Below are 20,791 nucleotides of genomic sequence, written 5' to 3' on the forward strand. Positions count from 1 at the left end.
TCCTTTGCTTTCTAGAACCATCACTGGCCCTCTGCCCTTCAGAAGGACCTCCCTGTGGTCCTTTCTCTGCTGTTGGCAAGAGCTACCCTGCGCTGGATGAAGGTCTGGAGTGTCTTGCAAGAGTTTCACTCACCTGCCTCTCCGATCCTGTCCAACTTCTTCCCTCTTCACTTGGTGAAGGTCTAGGGCCAAATGGTGGTGGGAAAGTGTAACTCACTCTGTAGCTGGAGTCTTTGTGGTCTCAGTCCGTTAAGTCAGCCCACTCATGGCCATCAAAGCCTCGTTAAGGATTTGGCTAGCTCCCCTTGACCCCACCTAAGGCATATTCCTCCCCCTCCTCCTACTCATCCTCCCATATCATCAGAAGTGAAAGCAAGTGCAGGTCTCTACTGTCCTAGGAAAGACATTCTGGATTTTAGTATTTAGGTTTCTTTTCTCTCAGATTGGTTTCAAAAATAGTATTCTGTAGTCTATGTAGCTTGTGGTGTTAACTTGGTGTTAGGGGAGATCAATGTCTCATGCTTTTCTATGTCCTAACTAGGAGTGAGAGTCCCCATTTTGTCATTTCTATTTGTTTACTTAGAGAGGAACATGCTCTCTTGCAAACTCCTTGGGGACCACTGGGAACCATTCTTATGAGAGCATTAGACAGAACACTACTCATTTGGGTAACTGCCATGCTATGAGGGAGACGGTGGTAATGCCCAGGGGCCTGGCAAGGACAAAGCTTCCAGGAGAGCAGCCTCTTAGGAAGATGTGCAGGAAAACTCAGGTTTTAGGTAAAGGTCTATTGCTTCTTATCTGTAGGTCCTTGGATAAATTAATTTTTCAGGCATCCGTTTCCTTATTGGTACAAGAAGATAGTCACAAACTCAACACCAACAGAGGGAGAAGGTGAATGAGCCAAGCAGGGATGGTGGTGATTTGGAGAACAAATGAGTCTCCTACAGAGCACTGATGCTGAGCTCTGGCTAAGCACTGCTGCGTAGGAGAAGGTCTGGCCTTACCTAATCTCCCAGGCGCAAGTAAAGCTGGGGCTTTATGGCAACTGATGCCATTTTGAAAAATGTATTTGGCCCAAACACCATACATCTGAGTCACAGCATAATTCAACAACTGTCATTTTATAACCCCTGCTTTGGACTCCAAGAGTCCCACAAGTGCAATAACTGAGTGTCACGTTTTTGGCTTTTGGTTAGTGACCTCTTGATATTCAAAGGCTCTAGGTGGTAGTTGTAGCTCTGTATGACCAATAAAAATAAGGAAACAAGTTAATTGTTACTTTGTGAATATTGTTTTTTAGATAAAATCTTTCAAAACATGAGGGCATGGGAGAGTATAGATGATGAAGGGGATCCCAGCTTGGTGGTGAAGCAGTTGAGGATCAGTGGGCTAGGCCATCCAACACGCCCACAGTTTCTGACACAGAGTTGCCTTTTAATAAGTATTTGTTGCATCAATAGATGAACAAATAGATGTATGGATGAATCATGAATGGGTGCATGGGTGGACGGACAGATAGTTGGATGCATGTCTGAGTCATGAATGGGTACGTGGATGGATAGACAGATAGATGCATGAATGAATCATGGATGAGTATGTGGATGGACAGAGGGACCACTGGATGGATACACTGTTATAAGCTCATCTAAAGTTCAAAAAGTCTTTGACTATGTCTAATTTTTTTTACATTTATTTATTTTTGAGAGACAGAGAGAGACAGAGCACAAGTGGGGGAGAGGCAGAGAGAGAGGGAGACACAAAATCTGAAGCAGGCTCCAAACTCTGAGCTGTCAGCACAGAGCCCAACGCGGGGCTTGAACTCACAGAGCGTGAGATCATGACCTGAGGCGAAGTTGGACGCTTAACCAACGGAGCCACCCAGGCGGCCCTGATTATGCATAATTTACATGTCACATGTTGGGGGGGATCAAAGAATGTATTAAGTCATGGCTGATTCAAGCTGTCAATACTATCCTTCTCCCCTTCTTCAAAGCCATGTTGCACTTTGATGACTTTGCTCTTTCTCCTTTCAAGTCACTGTAGCTAGATTTTACCTATATAAAAATGCTGGTGGCTTGGGTGCATACATGACACACACATGATTTGCCCATGGCCCAACCCTCCCTAGAAATGTCCCTGACTCTAAGCCACATACTACAAGGATTCAGTTTTTACAGGAGGAGCATTTGATGCCAAGTAATTCCCTCTTCCAATTCCTATGCCAAATAACAACAGAGAATGGAAATGGATTTGATGATCTTTCAGAGAGAGAGAAAGAGATTCTAGGGCTTTAAAATGAGAGACTTGAGAAAAGAAAGGGCACAGGAAGGAGGTAGTAGAGATGATTAAAAGCACATCTTAAGAAAGATTAGAAGTTGTACAGTAATCTGATCTTTCCCATTTTCCTTTTTTTACAATAAACGCTCTTCCCCAAGCTGCACAAAAAAACATTTCCTGAGGGGGCTCTTGTAATCTCTTCATCAGAAGCACAGGTAGAGAATATTTATCATTGCAGATCACTTATTTCTAGAAGACTAGACATTTTTGGCACTATAAATCCTTGCCAGGAAGCACATGATTTACAGAGAATGTGAATTTTGAAAAATAAAAAGATAATGACTCTGTATGAAATATACTCAGTGTCATTATTGCTTCCAGGACAAGCCTCACTGCATCAGATCATTATGGTGGTAGCTAATTGGATGATTTTTCTGCTTTATAAGGACAGGGAATATACTTCATCAAAACCACTTCACCACCAAGTGAGACTTTTGAATATTTGAAAGCTGATGACCTGTGCCTGAAGCTAATCCAAATGTCTTTGCCTCTAATGAGAAATCTGATAAACTGGTATTGAGAGAACCAGCTGAGTAGAAAGTGTAGGAAAACCTCCAGAGAAGCCTCTCAGGGTTCCCGATAGTAAAATCAATCATATTCTTGATCATCAACCCTCAGGACTAATGGAATGGGTATTCCATTCCCTTCTAACCCACATGGCCATGATTAAAGCTGTGGAAAACAGTAACCAAGACAGGCAAAAAAAATAACAGAATTGTCACACCCCTAGGGATTGTGGCAACAGCTCCTTCCGGCCACCAGAGGGCTCTGGAAGGAAGAATAACCTATTGCTAAGCAGCCCCAATGCTAGGACCTCATTTCTGCGTACCACACTCAAATGAAATCTGTAAATCATAAGAGATTCTTTCTTACACATAGTTTTAAAAAATACTGATATTTTGTCTTAAAATTATCTACAGAGGCAGGACAGTGAAGCAGAAATTGATTCCAGACCTTCTCTACCATGTGTTCAGAGCAGGAGTCCGCAAACTAGCACCCATGGGTCAAATCTGGCCCACCATCTATTTCGTCAATCAAGTTCTATCGAATCATCGCCCACTAATTTATGTGTTGTTTAGGTCTTCTTTTTGCTCTACAAAATCATAGCTAAGTGGCTGTAATAGAGATCCCACGTGACCCAGAAAGCCAAAAAATTTATCTATCCGTGATCAAGAAGAATCATTCAGCCTCAGTGAGTTTTAGCCCTAATCTGTATTCAATAATGTGAATCACATATCCCTACATCCTCTAGTTTACAAGTTAGTAGGTGGCCCAATGATGCCTGTATAAAATCTCTCTGAATAAAACACTCTTCACTGCACACCTATTAGAATGACCAAAATCAAGAATGCTGAAAACACCAAATGCTGGTGAGGAGGGTAAGTGGAGCAACAGAAACTCTCATTCATTGCTGGTAGGAATGCAGCCACTTTGGAAGATTGGTGATTTCTTTCAAAACTAAACATACTCTCACCATACAATCCTGCAATTGCATTCCTTTGTATTTACCAGAGGGGTTGGAAATTTATGTCCACACAAAAAGCCTGCACATGACTGTTTATGGCAGCCTTATTCATAATTGCCAAAGCTTGGAAGCATCCACGATGTCCTTCAGTAGGCAAGAGGATAAATTGCGGAACACACAGACAATAGAATATCATTCAGCAAGAAATGAGCTATGGGTGAAAACACATAGAGGGACTTTAAATGCATATTGCTAAGTGAAAGAAGATAATCTGAAAAGGCCACACACTGTATGATTCCAACAACATGATATTCTGGCAAAGGCAAAACTATGGAGACAGTAAAAAGATCACTGTCTGCCGGCGGCTGTGGCAGAGGGAGAGGTGAACAGGCAGAGCGCAGAGAATTTCCAGGGCAGTGGAACCATTCTGCATGATACTATAATGGTGGATACATGTCATTATACTATTGTCCATGAAATGTACAACACCAAGAGTGAACCCCAAGGCAAACTACAGATTGTAGGTGATGTGTCATGGTAGGTTTATCAATTGCAACAAAGACAACACTGGTGGGGATATTGATAACAGGAGAGGCTATGCAGGGAGAATAGGGGATACTCTGTACCTTCCACTCAATTTTGCTGTGAATCTAAAAAAATAAAGTTTTTTTAATTAAGTAAAAGTTTAAAAAATCCAGGGGCGTCTGGGTGGCTCAGTTGGTTAAGCGTCCGACTTCAGCTTAGGTCATGATCTCACAGTCTGTGAGTTCGAGCCCCACGTCAGGCTCTGGGCTGACAGCTCGGAGCCTGGAGCCCGCTTCAGATTCTGTGTCTCCCTCTCTCTCTGCCCCTCCCCTGCTCATGCTCTGTCTCTCTCTGTCTCAAAATTAAATAAAAACATTAAAAAAAATCCTATTAGGTAATGAGATTACAAAAGCCACTAAGAGTTGTTTGCCAGTTATTTCCAGTTTGCACCTTTCTTGCCATTAGGTAGGACCATGTGACTAGTTATGGCCACAAGCTGAAGGAAGACCTTCCAGAACTCTCTTTTCCCTTTGGCTCAACAACTGGCAAATTCAAACCTGTTAGTACCTTGAGTGACAATGGTGAGCAGAGACCCCCTAGCTGACATCTGATGGACACTTAGCAGAACAATGAGCCTCGCTCATTCTAAACACAGAGCTTTTGGAGTTGTTCCCTGATCAAAATCTAGTTTATTGTGACCAATATAGAGATGATCAATAACCATGTTGGTAGATTTGCAAAACTGTGACTTCTCCCTACCTACCCTCCTGTTCAGATGGCACATTTAAGGAAGCAAAGTTGACCCAGCCATAAATTTCAATCTTCATTCACAAATCTCTTAACATCTAAAAGGAATCTAAGTTGATAACAATTCTTACTACACCCTTGGTCTTCTATTTTCAAGCACCTCAAAATTCCAAGGAGACTCTCTCACTTTCCTCTCCTTAAAAAACTCTTATTCATGGTGGTCTATCGTGCCATCTTGGTTCCAACTTAAGGCAGTGTGTAGACTCCCAGAGACAGTGGTTTTCTTTTTCCTCCCTGGTTATTTTTCTCCTAAGAATCATAGTTGTGTCCCTTCCCCAGAGCGCACATAAGGAGAAAGATTCCAATCATGTAAAAAGGCAGAAGATTGTGAACCCCCACAGGTGAGTACATTTATCTCACTGTAAATCATCATCACTATTTCTGCTGAACTTTGTGTCCCCCCTGCCATGTCTTTTGTTTTCTTTCTCCACTGGTTCAGAAGCCATGTAGGAAGCAGGAGGTTAGTTTGGGGGTCCCTCAGACCCCCCAAAATGCCAGCTGAATCCTCTCAGGAAGTTTCTGTAATAATAGTTCAGTGATCACACAGTATCCCTTTGCTGAGTTGGGAGGGTCACGGGTGCTGTGATAACCTTGGAGAGTAAGATGTTAACACTCTGGTACAGCCTTGTATGGTTGTCTTCCCTCTACAACTCCTTCCTGACACTGTTGGGTTTGCAAAGTGATCCAACCAAACGTCCAATTTCCCACACCAGAAAATCAACACTTTCAAAACCTGTGTGCAAAGGGCTCACTGACTCCCCAAAATAACCTCAGTCTCTCTGGCAGCCTTCCAACCAATTCTAGAAAGTCTCTCTCCCTCTGCACTGTCAGCTCATTCTGCTCTTATCTTCCCATCCAAACCTATAATCAATCTCTCTCTGCTGTACTGATGCAGAAGGAAATGCACAACTACTTGAGGATGAGCAAAAATTCATAGGAATTCAAAATCACCCTCTAAACCTCTCCATGCAATGTCACATTACTTCTGGCTATTTCATCCTTCAACATACAACTTTCACTTCTTCACAAGGGCTTTCTGGATGTTACAAATGTGTAGTGCTTCCGAGTAGCAGCTGTGATCAAGCCATGGCATTTGCTTCCAAGATGTATAGATCATGGCTAATTGATGACCCCCTCTTTTCTTCTGGCACATGAGGACTACTTTCAGGGTTATCAACAAAGTCAGGTGCTGGTACAAAGTCCAATCTACAGCTTTCTGATTATAAAAACCAACCTGGCATCTTCTCTGATTCACTCATTTACTCACGAAATCCAGGAGGTCACCAAGTCTTGAGGTATGGTTGCTCAAAACTCTATCCTTTCAATTTTCTCTACTCCTATTCTTTTTCAGGTCCGTAGCATCTCTTGTCTGGCGAGCAGAAATAACTGGTCCTCCTGCTCACAGTCGCCATCCTCTGGCACCACTGCCATGGTGATCGCTGTGGAACACCAACAGCTTATCTGATTGGCTTATGACTGCTCAGCACAGTGGATAAGAGCATGGGTGTTGGTGTCAAGTAAGAGCAAGGTTCAAGTCCCGACTTCACTGCTAACAGGGCAAGTCCTTTATCCACTCAGTGTTGTGCTATTTGCACCTCAGACTGGGAACAATAGCACCTCCCCTGTAGAGTTTAGGAGGGCTGGGAGGACACACCTAAGACTCTTCACACAGTGTTTTGGCATCTAGTGATGCTCAATAAATGTTTACTAATATCTTATGTTCTGGGCACTTGAGCTCCCATAAATTCCGGTCACAGCAGACCTTTTGATTCCCATCTCCCACCAATCCATGTGACTCCTTCGCCCAGAGGTTCTTGCCCTGTGCTGCCCAGACACTGCTGGTCCACAAACTCCTCAGCTAGAACATCGGAACTTTACTTTTACTCTAGCACTCATGTCCCCACAACGTAAAAAGAGTAGTCAGTGTCCTATATTTTCAATAAAGCTTTTCATTAGGAGACAATACTCCTAATTACACAGAGATGGCATGTTGCTTTCTGAAATCGGTACAATTCTGGGGTGCCTGGGTGGCTCAGTCAGTTGAGCATCCTACTTCAGCTCAGGTCATGATCTCACAGCTCCATGAGTTCGAGCCCCGCGTTGGGCTCTGTGCTGACAGCTCAGAGCCTGGAGCCTGCTTTGGATTCTGTGTCTCCCTCTCTCTCTGCCCCTAACCCACTCACATTCTGTCTCTGTCTCTCTCAAAAATTAAAAAAAAATTAAAAAAAATAAAATTGAAGTCAGTACAATTTTTTGATGTCTAATCATCTTTATCTGTTAAGAACAAAGGTCATCTTTCAAAGCTGAAATACGCTGCCACCTTTAATGCCCACACATATACTCTCCTGAGACTCTCCAGAAGGGGGAGTGCTTACGTAAAGTAGAATTTGAGCACTCCCGCCACAAGGGGACGGTTACTTGTTCCAGAATTCATAATCCGGTGACACTGTTTCTTTTTTATATATAATTACCGGAGGTCCAGAAGATGGAGGCGTCTCCGTTCTTGCAGGTCTTTGTCCATACTTGTCATAGCAAAGCCCATGATCATTATCAGAGTGAATTTTTCTTTGACTTGCATATATCTAAATCCTAGTTACAACCTGAGTTACTTGATTCCAAGTTGGCAAGGATTCCTCCCCATGCTCATGTCATACCTGGTAGTCTACGCAGAGCGGAAGCATCCCAAGGATTAAGAGCACAGACTCTGGAGCCAGGCTACCTGGATTCAGATCTGGACTCTGCCACTTGCTAGCTTGGGTAAGATGCTTAATCTCTCTGTGCCTCAGTTCCCTCATGTGTAAAATGGAAACTATCATGGTACTTATCTGCTAAGTCACTGTCAAGGCTAAGTGAGTCACTATGTACAAGTACTCTGAGTCCTGTGTGCGATTCCACTACTCCCATCGTCACTGCTCTGTAGTTCGCAATCACAATCAACCTGGAGCACCACAGACAAGGAACAGAGAAGACACTGAATCTGTCGTCTTGAAAGGAAATCTCATCGACGGATTTCACCCTATCTGGAAGTCAAAGCTTCCAGCAACGGACACAGGAGAGGACAAGGCAATGCAAATTCAAAACAGAAAAAAGATCACTCACGTATGTACCCTAGATTTCACTTACAGAAACGCAGCATGGTTAAAACCCATTGGAAAACAGAGGGCTCTAATAACTGCTGATGGCTCATAAACAGCTACCCAGGGGACCCCACGCTATTGAGATGGTTATTGATGGAGATCTTGACAGTGCCCAGAAAGATCCCTCTGCCGCCAGAAACGGTCCAGCCATACATCACCAATATTCTTACTTCACAGTACAATTTCCACATTCCCTGCAATGAGAATACTTTCTCACCTCTATCATTCTTCCAAATGTTTACCCCTATTACCTGAGTTCGTTTTTATGGATTTCCACTATTTTTCTTTCCAGCTTCTGTGACTGCTTGGGGAAAATCTCAAACTCACTGATGTAATTTTCGGGATGCTCGTCAGGATCGTAATCACCGAGCTCAGCTGTAATCAGTAAAAAATAAAGAGAGAGAAAGATTTAAAACAACAAGGGTAGGGTACTTGTGAGATAGCTCCTGCCACCCAAACGAAGAGCTGGGAAGAGCTCACCCAACAAAACGTATTTGTATCCATGGGAGGACCACAGCCTGCATGTCTAGAAGCCCATGTTCTAGCTCAGATCTAGCTGTAGGAGCTTGGACACTTGCCAACCTCTCCAGGTCTCATTTTCTTCATCTATATAATAAAGGAATTTAAACAGTTTTTTTTTTTTTCCAATGGGGAGCTACTGGCATTTTGGGAGCTAAACAATTCTTTATCGTTTCAGACCTTCCAAGGCAGATAGGACATTTGTCACCCCTACCCTTCAGGTACCAAGTGTTAGTGGTATACCTAGTCACTGCGATCACCACAGATGCCCCCAGGATTTCCAAATGTCACCCAGGATAGTAGTTGGAAACCACTGGATGTCCCTCAAGGTTCCTTTCATAGCTAATTCTCTGAGTCTAGGAATTCTCTGGCTGGAGCTGCCCTGCTCTGAGATTTGTGCAAGTGTGGGGCATTCAATAATAATAATAAAAAAAAAAATCACAACATGAAGGCACCTAAGAAGACTGCACTTAAAAATAAATGGAATGCTCTTCAGATTAAAGAGTATAAATCTAAGCATGGGCAAGTGTACCAGATGAAGGTTGTTGTTGGATTCTAATATAGAGCACCCCCAGAAGGTCTTTAAGGGAAAAAAGAAATACTGACACATCTCTGAGCTCCTAGAGGCTCTAGGAAAGGATGGACCTGGGGCGCCTGGGTGGCTCAATCGGTTAGGCGGCCGACTTAGGCTCAGGTCATGATCTCGTGGTCCGTGAGTTCGAGCCCCGCGTCGGGCTCTGTGCTGACAGCTCAGCACAGTTTCAGATTCTGTGTCTCCCTCTCTCTGACCCTCCCCGTTCATGCTCTGTCTCTGCCTGTCTCAAAAATAAATAAAAACGCTAAAAAAAAATTTTAAAAAAGGATGGACCTAGGATGTGCATCAATCATAGCCTGGAGCAGCAAAGGTGATGCTCTGGCAGAGGGGATGCTTTTTATGGATTGCACAAGCTTGCTAAGAAGAATGAGCCAAAAGGGGCAAGTGTCTCAGGCAGAAACTGCCCACAAAAGATTAAAAGATGGTGGGAAAAATTGTACTAGAAGAACTTGATTACGAACACGACTTTGTAGCAGATAGGAATCAATATGCCTTGAGCACATCTGCAAAATCACATCCAACTCTGTAATTTGTATCTACTGTCCCTTCATTGTTGAATCATCTAATGACTACAGAAGGACAAAACTGGGAGGAAAGCAAAGCTCTTTAAAGCTTCTTAATAGAATTCAAATTACAGAGTTGTTAAAACTACTTCAAATGTATATCCTACAGGGGAAGGACTTTTAAAATAAGATCCAAAACACCATCAACCATAAGAGGGAAATCGATTAATTGGATTGTGGTAGGGTCCCCTCCCTAAAAAACAAACAAAAAAAACCCTCAAGGCAACCTGGCTTTACCTGTAGGTGACAACATCCCTCAAGACCTTGTAACATGAGACCACTTAATCAGACTGCCTGTTTGAGTGTTACCATATATGGGAGACAAAGAAGTAAAAAATATATAAAAAAAACAACGCCATGTGGCCTTCGGGGCTCTGTTCTTTGGGTACGAACCCAACTGTGCAGTGCCGGCATGCATAAAGTTGCTTTCTGGAAAGAAAAGCCTGGATGTCATGAGTCTATGCCAGAATCCTGCTACAAGATCATATTAAAATCAAAATACTTCTGTTCATCACAGGTAGTCCTAGACAAAATAATAGATAGATGACAAGTTGAAAGAATATATTTGCAAAATCCAAAACCGACAAGGACTGATATCCAGAATAAAGAAGAAATTCCTACCAATCAATAAGAAAATGGGCAGGAAGACCAGTAGGAAAATGATCAAGTGACAGAAGGGGAAAGCCAAAGGATGAGTACAGAGAGAGAGGTTCAAACTCATGAGTAATCAGAACTACGGAGACCAAAACAAGACATCACTTTCCACCTAGAAGATGGGCAAAAAGTGTAGGAAGTCGGATGATTCCATGTGTCGGCAGACATATGAGGTAATGGAAACACTTGTACACCTTCTGGAGGATCCTTGAGGCATGTAGCTCTTCTAAAGAGTAAGCTGGGAATGGTTAGTCGTATATTATCACCCACTAATCCCACTTCTGGGCATATATTCTAGAAAAATTCTTGAGTACAGGAAAGGTTTCAAAGGCAACTTGGATATTCGTTGTTGGTAGGAGCAATAAATAAAACACAAGCAACGTCCCCTAATGGATACTCTGTAACAATTAAAAGGAACAAAAGAGAGGGATACCCAGCAACCTGAATAGATCCCCCTAACAGTGTGTTGAGCATAAAAGGATTAAAATGAGTTTTACAGCCCCACCTAATTTACAAAATTTAAGAAGGTACACACACAACACGATGTAATCATTTATAAGGATGTATGCAAAGTCAAAGATCTATATGAACCCAGTTGCTGCCTTTAGGAATGGAAATGGAGAATAATGAAAAGGGAAAATCAACTGGTGGACCCAAAGGGACCAGTGAAGAGAATGAGGCATCAACTGATGATTAACTCAACCTAAGTTACACATATAATACACCTATACCCACACCTACACATACGTATCACCCTGTGAGTCAGCTATGGACTTAAAAATTTAGCAGATGGTATAACCCCCAGTGTCTTCATTTTTCATAGGGAATGAACCCTCAATACAAAACTGGGTCACGCTGGATGCAAATGTCAGCCTTCGTGGTGGTTGGTGAGGGAAGGCATTGTTTGGCAGGGAGTGGGGGAAGGGTCTCTTTCCAGGAAAACTTGTGAGATGAAATGGACTTGTTACTGCTAAACATCGCAAATAAGTTGGAAAACGCCAGAAAACTAAAAGAAGAACTGCCTTGGAACCTGCACTCGTTTGCTAACAAGGCAAATGTCAGTGCCTCCCGCATCACGTGCCCTGCTTTCTTGTCCCTGAAAGAGTGTCTTTAACTCGGACTTTACGTGAAGCAAAAGGCAGTTCATAAATGACTCAGGACTTGTAACTCTCCAGACTTTGTTCTCCATACCAAGAGTAGTTGGGTAAGCGAGGGTAAAGTTGTGACAAAGGCACATCAGATGCCTTGCAATTTGAAGCAGGCCCTAGTGCGTGTCTAAGGGAATTTAACTGTCAGAAAAATCCAACGAGTTGAAGCAGAAGGATGAGTGCAATTGGGTGACATTAGTAAGTCTAAAGGGCAAGCCAGGTAATGCGTCCGCCCCCCCCCCCCGCCCCCACTTTGAAGAGGACTCATTCCAAAAGAACAAGAGATACAGGATGTTACAGCTCCAGGGTCAACTCTGTCAGGAGCCTTCCCTGACCACCCTCCTGAGGTCATAGCAGGGACCTGGGTGTTCCTCTGTTGAGCCGTTAACACATCACACTGCCATTTACCAGTCTGTCCCCCCTACTGCTCCCTCCCAACCAGGGACTTTGTACCGCAGTGCCTGCACCTAGCAGCTGCTCGGTAAACGTTCAGAGAACATGCAAACAAATAAGCGAATGAAGCAGGGAACCAAGTGCTCTTTCTCAAATAGAGAAATAAAGCCTACATCGGTGCAATTTAGGCAAGTGCCCTGGTTCACTCAGGACATCAGTACTGGGGAATGTCCTGTGTGCCAGACACAGGGATACTACGGTGAAAACTGCACCCCGAGTCCTGCTTCCATGGAACTTAGATTCTACATAGAGGGAAGGCCTAAGAAGTTCCAAAAACAGCGCAATAACATGATTCCAGATATGGGTGCTTAAAAGACAACAAAAAAGGGGTATGAGACAGAATGACACGCAGGAGAGAAGCTGCTTTAGTAGTCCAGGAAGACTTCTCAGAGGAGGTGATATCTGAACTGAGTTCGAATTCAGTTCTGAAACTCTAGAACACACCAGGCACAGGCAACCAGAAAGAAATCCCACCATGTTGCTGTTCTGCAGAAGGAACAGGAAAGATACTATTTTTACCAAGAAAAGATATAAATAGATCCCTGGGGTTTTTGTGTGTTTGTCTTACAGTTTGTATTATGAAAGCAAATGCATTGCATATCTTGAATATGCTTGCTCACTGTGTTCAGTACGTACAACCAGCAACACTCTGGGTGCTGCCTGGTTTTCATATACCAAGAATATTGCGAAGCTTCAAACACACTCCTTCAGACAGCGTTAGCAAGTAAGAAGTCAACGAACAGCCACATGGCCTCTCGCTTTCTAGTCATTTCCTCCACATTCCCTCTCTCTCTCTAAGCATAAGCAGGTCCAGATCTTTATCAGCATTTGTAAGGATCTCTAGAGATGCGGAAATATCACCCCAAGCATCAGAGAAGTTCATGAATCCAGCTTTTACTGGGTTTGCTACAAATGGCCCACTGCTGTATTGTAGAGCGGAAGGGTCCTTTCGAGGTCTGCCAGTCCATTTCTAGCTCTATTTCTCCACAGCATCTGTGCATGTGGTCAGGGGTAATAGCACCGAGGGCCCTGATTGTCTGGAGGGAGACTTAGTGGCTTTATTTCAAACACAAAATAGGATGGCGGGTTTCCCGTTACAGATCCATATTGAGCTTGTCCTTGGAGACTTGACCGTGATTCACTAATGCCTAAATGTGTTCTGAAATGCTCATGTGCTGGTCTGTTGCTTGGATTAGTATTGATCTGCTTTTCCCTTACAGAGGACAGTGGACCCTAACCAGGAATTTGCAATCTCACCGGAAAGGAGGAGGCCTATGGGTTCTCACATCCCTTAGCTCTGCTGTAAGAGAGGTGGTTTGGGGAAACACATACTCCACCTTGGGACAGATGGAAGGACTATGTCCCATCACCCTATCACTGTAGTTCTGACTTCAAACTTGAATATCTCCACGGGTTTGAACACCTCTGCCAAACGCGCTGTGCAGCACCAGGTGGACCCCAGGGGAAGGAGAAAACAGCACAGACAACACTCTTCAGAATTCTCAGGAAGCTCCCCTCCCCACCCCGGAAACAGGGCCCAAGGAACCATTTCACAGCACAGAGCACCCCACAGGGACCGTAGTGGGCGACAGTGAAACCCCAGGGGAACGATGGGTCTCTTTCTTAAGCTCTGAGTGAAGCTTGGAATTATAATAGGCAGACGTCTGTCATGATCTGCTTAGGACCCATCATAAGCTCCTTTGTTATCCTAGACCCTTTATAAACAGGACATGCTCACTTGACAACTGCCCCTCTCTTCCCCTGCCCCCTGCCTCCTGCTCCCCGTCTCTCATCAACATGCCATTAGCATCCACACAGCAAATGGCTGCATCACCTGGGTCCCTCCAAACAGGACTTGCTGCTGCCAGCTGCCCCCCACTGGCCCAGGGGAACAGAACACCTGAGTCATCCTTTGCTTGGGTCCTAGAACCACCCCCACGGGCCATGCGCCACCTTGGGCCCAGAAGACGGCCTTCCAGGTAGTTTTCCTTATAGGTAGAGACATCCAGAAGCCAACCCTGGGTCATATGCCTTTACAGTTTCCCGCTGCCCCATCCTCTGGGGCTCGTTCAACCCTGAAAGGAAGCCTCGTGAAATCTTCACACAGGCGTGAAACGCCACCCCATGTAATATATGCTTAAAGAGCTGAAATAATTTGTCTGTGGTGAAATAGCCAGCAGATGGGAAGGGAGGCTGGACCCGAGTCTGACAGACTGTGAGCCTGGTGCTTTCCTCATGATGCTACCTGAGCCTGGAGCTGCTTCGGATTCTGTGTCTCCCTCTCTCTCTGTCCTTCCCCCACTTGCATTCCATCTCTCTCTCTCAAAAATAAACAAACAGGAAAAAAGATGTAATACAATTAAAAAAAAAAAAAAAAAGACCTGACATCAACAGTCAGATGCTTAACCCACTGAGCCACCCAGGCACCCCTCTAAGTGTAATTTTATAATTTATATACAAATATATTTTTAATTATTTTTAAAAGTATTTTTAAACAATAAATATAATAAATTTAAAACCTAAACATAATTTATATATATATATATATATATATATATATATATATATGTATAATTGTTTTTTTTGGAATTTCATTTCAAATGTCTGAAATGACCCCTATTTGACACCTACCTCCCTGGACAAACTTTTCCTCCTCGTGACACCCATTAGGCACCACACCTGGTGGTCAGAACTCAGAGCATAGAGCCCCCGGCCTCCCTTCGGAGCGGGTGGGCAGCTACAGCCACGCTTACCTTGAATGATACAGGCACCCAGGTAGGCAGCATCTGAAAAGGAGCAGAGCAGTCGACCATGGAAAATATCTCTTTTAATTTGCAGGTACAGAAGATACCTGCAATACAAAACGAGAAGGAGTCACCCTGTGTTTGGGCTGAGGCCTGGAAGAAGCAGAAGAATCGTTCATGCTTTGTCCAGCTGGACCGGCGGGGCCCGACCCAGCCCCGTGGAGTGGCTGAGCCACACCAGGCCCCTGGGAGGACAAGCAGGGCAAACTGAGGGGCCCTCTGGATTGAGGAAATCTGAAGTGACTGTGGCAGCTTCCAAAACTGGGTGGCTGGCCCCTTTTAAACAGACATGAGCCGGGCGCCTGGGTGGCTCAGTCAGTTAAGAGTTTGACTCTTGGTTTCGGCGCAGGTCATGATCTCACGGTTTGTGAGTTTGGGCCCCACATCGGGCTCTGCGCTGACCGTGCGAAGCCTGCTTGGGATTCTCTCTCTCCCCCTCTGTCTCTCTCTCTCTCAAATAAACAAACAAAAATTAAATTAAAAGAAAAAAAAAAAAAAGACACGGGAACAGAAGAAAGCCACAGGGCCCAGCAGCCACGGTCCCTGGAAGGACGGGGGACATCCATCCCACCTCAGGTCCACGTTGCCCACGCTCCCTGTGAAACAGAGAGTCAGGAAATGGACTCAGTCAGTATCCAGAGATTAGTCTCAGGGGCAGACAGACTCACATTAATCAATCTCAAAAGGACTTGGTTAGGAGGCCAGAAAGCCAATTAATTCACAACGAGAGCTGTCATCTGCTCAGTGCCCCGTCCCCCTCTCCAGGGACGGGAAACTCAGGTGCCCACAAGAGCCAGGCAACCCGATAATGAGTGAAACAGGCTAGTGTCAGGGGCTCCAGGAGGCAGAGCGGAAATCACCGGCTCCCGGGCAGGGTCAGCCTGGTGACGCAGCACAGAAAGCCGGCCAAGGGCAGCCAGCTTTTCCAGAAAATCAAAGAGACCGGTTTAGAAGTGGAATCCTTTGAATTTTAAATGTTGCAACAAATTCTGTTTTTTAAAACACTGTAGTGCCAAACAAAAAGTACGCGCGGGCCCCATTCAGCCAGGGGAGAGGGGACAGGCAGGTTTGCAACCCCTGGCTCAGGCTCACCTTGTCACTGTCCCTTTTGTTCTCCATGCTGATCAAGCCCCCTTTAGATTTCCTCATATCTCTTAGCCACGTTGATTCTTTCCTGCAAGGCTCAGGCTTGGGGTCTACGGTTTCTGACTAAAGTGACCCTGCATTTGTGCAGATTCTTTGTTTTTTTTTTTTTTTTTTCATTTAACTCTCAGAGACCACTCTTTTTAATTCCAGGTTCTTGGAACCAGGTGGGGGCACTCAACTGGTCCAAGTCGCCACACCCAGGGCTCCGATGATCTGTTACCCAGTGCGTGAGCCAGGTACACAACGCACATCAGGGAGCGTGACTAACGTGCTAAGATCACACAGCCCCTGAGGCCTGGAGCTCCCCGGTCTGGCCACTGGATCACCTAGAGCATGCTGAACATGCTGAAGTGTTCAGAGGCTCACCAGTGTTTCCATTTGATGAACCTTTATCCTGTACCTGCTTTATGCCGCACACGGCGCTAGGCACTGGGGCCACTGTAGAGGCTCAGATGACACTCTTTGTCCTCAACTTTGTATAGAATTGTTTGCAGGGCATAAAGACAGTCTCCAACAAATTTCTCGCCCAGAGTTTGGTACGTATGTTGTCAGAGAAACAGCATTACGCTTGGCAGGTAAGGACCCAGACAGCTCCTTACACGAGTGCCTCTCACACTTCTGTGAGAGCGTGAATTACCCAGAAATTCTGTCAGAATGTGGATTGTGATTCATTAGATTGGGGTGGGGATCAGAGTCCATATTTCTTCAAATTTTCAAATTAAAAAAAAAATTTTAATGTTTATTTTTGAGAGAGAGGGGGGGGGGGACTGTGAGTGGGGGAGGGGCAGAGAAAGAGAGAGACACAGAATCTGAAGCAGGCTCCAGGCTCTGAGCTGTCAGCACAGAACCTCATGTGGGGTTGAACTCAGGAACAGGCTCATACCTGAACCAAAGTCAGATGCTCGACTGACTGAGCCACCCAGGGGACCCAAGAGTCCGTGTTTCTAATCAGCTCCCTGGTGAGGCTGTGCTGCAGGCCCGTGGACCACACTTTGAGTAATAAGGTTCCAATCCAGGTTCTAATGACCACACATTAGAACCACCTGGAGGAGCTTTTAAAAACTACCAAGCTATGGGGCACCTGGGTGGCTCAGTTGGCTGAGCCTCCAACTCTTGATTTTGGCTCGGGTCATGATCCCAGGGCTGTGGGATCGAGCCCCACATCAGTCTTCACAGTCAGCGTGGAGACTGCTTAAAATTTGTCTCTCTCCCTCTGCCCCTCGCCCCTCTCCCCGGTTCACACTCTCTCTCTAAAATAAAATAAAATAAAATAAAAATTTACACTACCAAGCTGTGGACCCTACCAATTAAATACGAATCTGGGTCCTCACAAAAACATGGACACAAATGTTCCTAGCAGCAATATTCATAATAGCTACCAAGTAGAAAAACCCAAATGCCCACCAACTGATGAACAGATAAAAGAAAGAGGAATATCATGCAATGGAATATTGTTCAGCCATCCAGAGGAAAGTAGTGCTACGTGCCACAGCACGGATGGACCTGGAAAACATGAAGCTACATGAAAAGAAGCCAGACATAAAAAGCCACGTATTGTATTGTATGAAATGTCCAGAATAGGGAAACCTGAATAGACAGGTAGTCGAAGAATGGCTGCCAGAGGGGGGTTGCAAGGAGGGGAAACAGGAAATGACTGGATGGGTACTGGCTTCCTACTGGGGTGTGATAAAAACGTTCTGGAATTAGATCATGCACAACTTTGTGAACACACTAACCCTCCTGAGGTACACGGTCATATCTACCAGAAGAAACTAATACTTTTGAAAATCCATTTGCCTTAGAGTAGTTCTCAAATTTTGACATGCTTTAAAATTACCTAGGAAGGCTCATGAAAATATAGATTGCTGAGCCCCGTTCCCAGGTCTGGAACAGGGACCAGGTTCCCAGGTGCTGCTGCTGCTGCTGCTGGTCTGGGGACCTCACTTGAAAGACCTCAGCCATAGAGCATTCAGACTACCAAGGTCACGCAAGTACGATCAAATCTTTCCCTTTTTAAAGGCTGCAAGCTACTAGGCCAAATACCATGAAGTTTCTTGTCTATGTGTTAAATGTTACACACTGAACAAAAAGCATTCCTTTCCACTTTTATCAAGTTTATATACTGATGAATGAGATGCGTGAGTTCTCCTCTCATAACTCGTAATCAAATTTGATGGAAGCTTCCAGAGAAAAGAAAATCTGCTTTTCACAACGTCTGAGCTTGGGTCTAGAGATCAGTGATCTCTAGAGATAATCATAGATTATTGTGGGTTCAACATAATCCACTGAGCCTTACAAATAGCTTCAGGATCAGATACTCATTTTTTAATATAATAGCAACCAAAAAATAGTAATATTGCATCTCCTTTTAGTATCACTCCTGTATAAAAAGACTAAGCAACAAAAGCACAAGAAGATCTGGGGCAAACATTCTTGTGTCATCATTAATGATACTGCTTCTCTAACATGAACTTAAAAATGGTTCTTTAAAAACAAAATTAAAACCAACATACTTTGATTATATTCAATTGTATACAGCATTTACAAAAGCCCCAGAAATCTAAAGGATTGAAAGAGGACTGTGTAAATGGAGAAATAAATGAATAAAAAATGATCTCAAATATCCTTTTTTTTATGAGTATTTGTGGTTTGACTCTTTCCAACCTGCCTTTTCTCCAATGTCTCTTTACCCCTAAGCACGGTCACGAATGTGATCTTAACTTCTCATGTAGCAAATTCTTCCTAAACTTTAGATCAATCTGGGGCACCTGGTTGGCTCAGTTGGTTAAGCGTCTGACTTTGGCTCAGGTCATGATCTCATGGTTCATGAGTTCGAGCCCTGCATCGGGCTCTGCTCTGACAGCACAGAGCCTGAAGCCTGCTTCGGATTCTGTGTCTCCCTCTCTCTCCACCCCTCCTCTGCTCACGCTCTGTCCTCTCTCTCTCTCTCTCTCTCTCTGTCAAAAATAAATAAACATTAAAACAATTTAAACCTTAGATCAATCTTACAACAAAATAACAACTTATCAAAAGACTAACTTCTTTCAAGATAGTTTAAGCCATAAGTACCAGGGGCATTCCACAGTTTTTAGATTCATTTTGAATTCTAAGGATTGTATTGACTAAGAAAAGCCCATTTCTATCTGTGCAAGAACAGGGCATTGTCTTAATTTCCTTTGGAGACATAAAGATGTTCACAATCTTCCACTGTTCATACCTTAGCTATTCAGTCTAATGCAGGGAAATGCTAGCAAATTTAATCGAGAGGAATTTAACTAGAGTTGTTAACTAACACTTTATATTCTTCTACTTTCAAATGGGACTCTTCTCAACAACAAAAGATCCACGCTTAACTTATATCATGACACATATTCAATTTTTATCCTCCAGACAAAATTATAAAAACAAATGACAAAAGTGAGCCATTGTGGCATCTGACTAAATAATGCCCAGAGTTAGTATTTGATTTGATTCTTCTAGTTACATTATGGGCACCGAGAAGGCAGGACAAATGTCTTTTTTTTTTTTTTTTTTTGGTAGTTCACACAGCCCCTGCCACATATTACATGATTCCACTCATACAAAATGTCCAGACTAGGCAGAGTAAATGAGCAGATGAGTGGTCGTCAGGTGTCAGGGGCTGGGGGAGAAGAGAGTGACTAGAGACTGCTACTGGGTATGGTGTTCCCTTTTGGTGACGAGAAAAAGTTTTGGAATGAGACAGTGGTGATGGTTACCCAACAATGGGAATGTACTTAATGACACTGAATTGTACACTTTGAAATGGTGAAATTAACTTGTGTTAGGTGAGTTCTAATCTTTTTTTTAACAAAGCAAGCCAGATTGCAAACTGCCAGCCTCCACTTAGTGTCCATTACTTATGTATCCATCCCTCATTTCCACACATGCCCTGCCCCCGTCCCCAAGTACAAACCTCACTAATGGCTGTGTACAAATTAATAATGGAGAAAGGAACCATCTGCTCCCTGACAAGGTCACCTCAGTGCCAAAATGGTCAAGCTTTACTGGAGACCTGTGAATAGGAGGAGGCAAAATATCCAAGAACCCCATGTATCACCGTGCATCTCTGCTGCGTTCGGACCTATGCAGATTATTCTGAGGGATAAGTGTGCACAGTGATGTCTGGAGTCCCCTAACCAGAGCCTCATCGAGAACTAAGCATGTGTCAGCTCTTCACCACCCACCGAGTCGGCCTTCCTGGGACCCTGCTCAGCTGCACTGGCTGAGGCTGCTCTCAAAAGCAAAACCCAGAAGGAGACCTGGATATGGTCCCAGTCGAGGCAGATCAGAAGGGAAGAGGCTGAAGAAGTGGAAAATTCAGAGTTGGCCTGAGAAAAGTCTCCAAGTAGAGGGAAGACAGCCCCAAGGTTGGCCATTCAGCAAGCGGAATGTGGGGTGATGGTCCGTACTACCCAGTGATCTTTTCCCTTCCTGAACAGCTTAGATCCAAGAGATTGTCCCAGGGGCTGCACTAGCCATGAATTTGCCTGTATCCTAAAGACCGTCACCATCTATTTATTTTTAGCACCCCACTGTCAGATGTTTTCAGAGAATACCTCCTTCTTATAACCACCACTTTTTGTGTGTGCAGTTAATTACACTCCCAATGACAAC

General features: G+C 44.2%; 1 protein-coding gene across 2 annotated transcripts in view; it reads right to left on the reverse strand.

The window, feature by feature from the left end:
- Positions 1–20,791, reverse strand: part of FRMD3 (FERM domain containing 3) — a 308,803-nt gene that overhangs the window by 100,326 nt on the left and 187,686 nt on the right. For both annotated transcript variants that reach the window (XM_045470330.1, XM_045470329.1), the window contains exons 5-6: positions 14,960–15,057; positions 8,526–8,649 (exon numbers count right to left, since the gene is read on the reverse strand). In XM_045470330.1, coding sequence (XP_045326286.1) covers positions 8,526–8,649; positions 14,960–15,057 — 222 coding nt within the window. The remainder of the gene's footprint in view (positions 1–8,525; positions 8,650–14,959; positions 15,058–20,791) is intronic.

Source organism: Leopardus geoffroyi, chromosome D4 (assembly GCF_018350155.1).
Source record: "Leopardus geoffroyi isolate Oge1 chromosome D4, O.geoffroyi_Oge1_pat1.0, whole genome shotgun sequence".
Lineage (NCBI taxonomy): Eukaryota > Metazoa > Chordata > Mammalia > Carnivora > Felidae > Leopardus > Leopardus geoffroyi.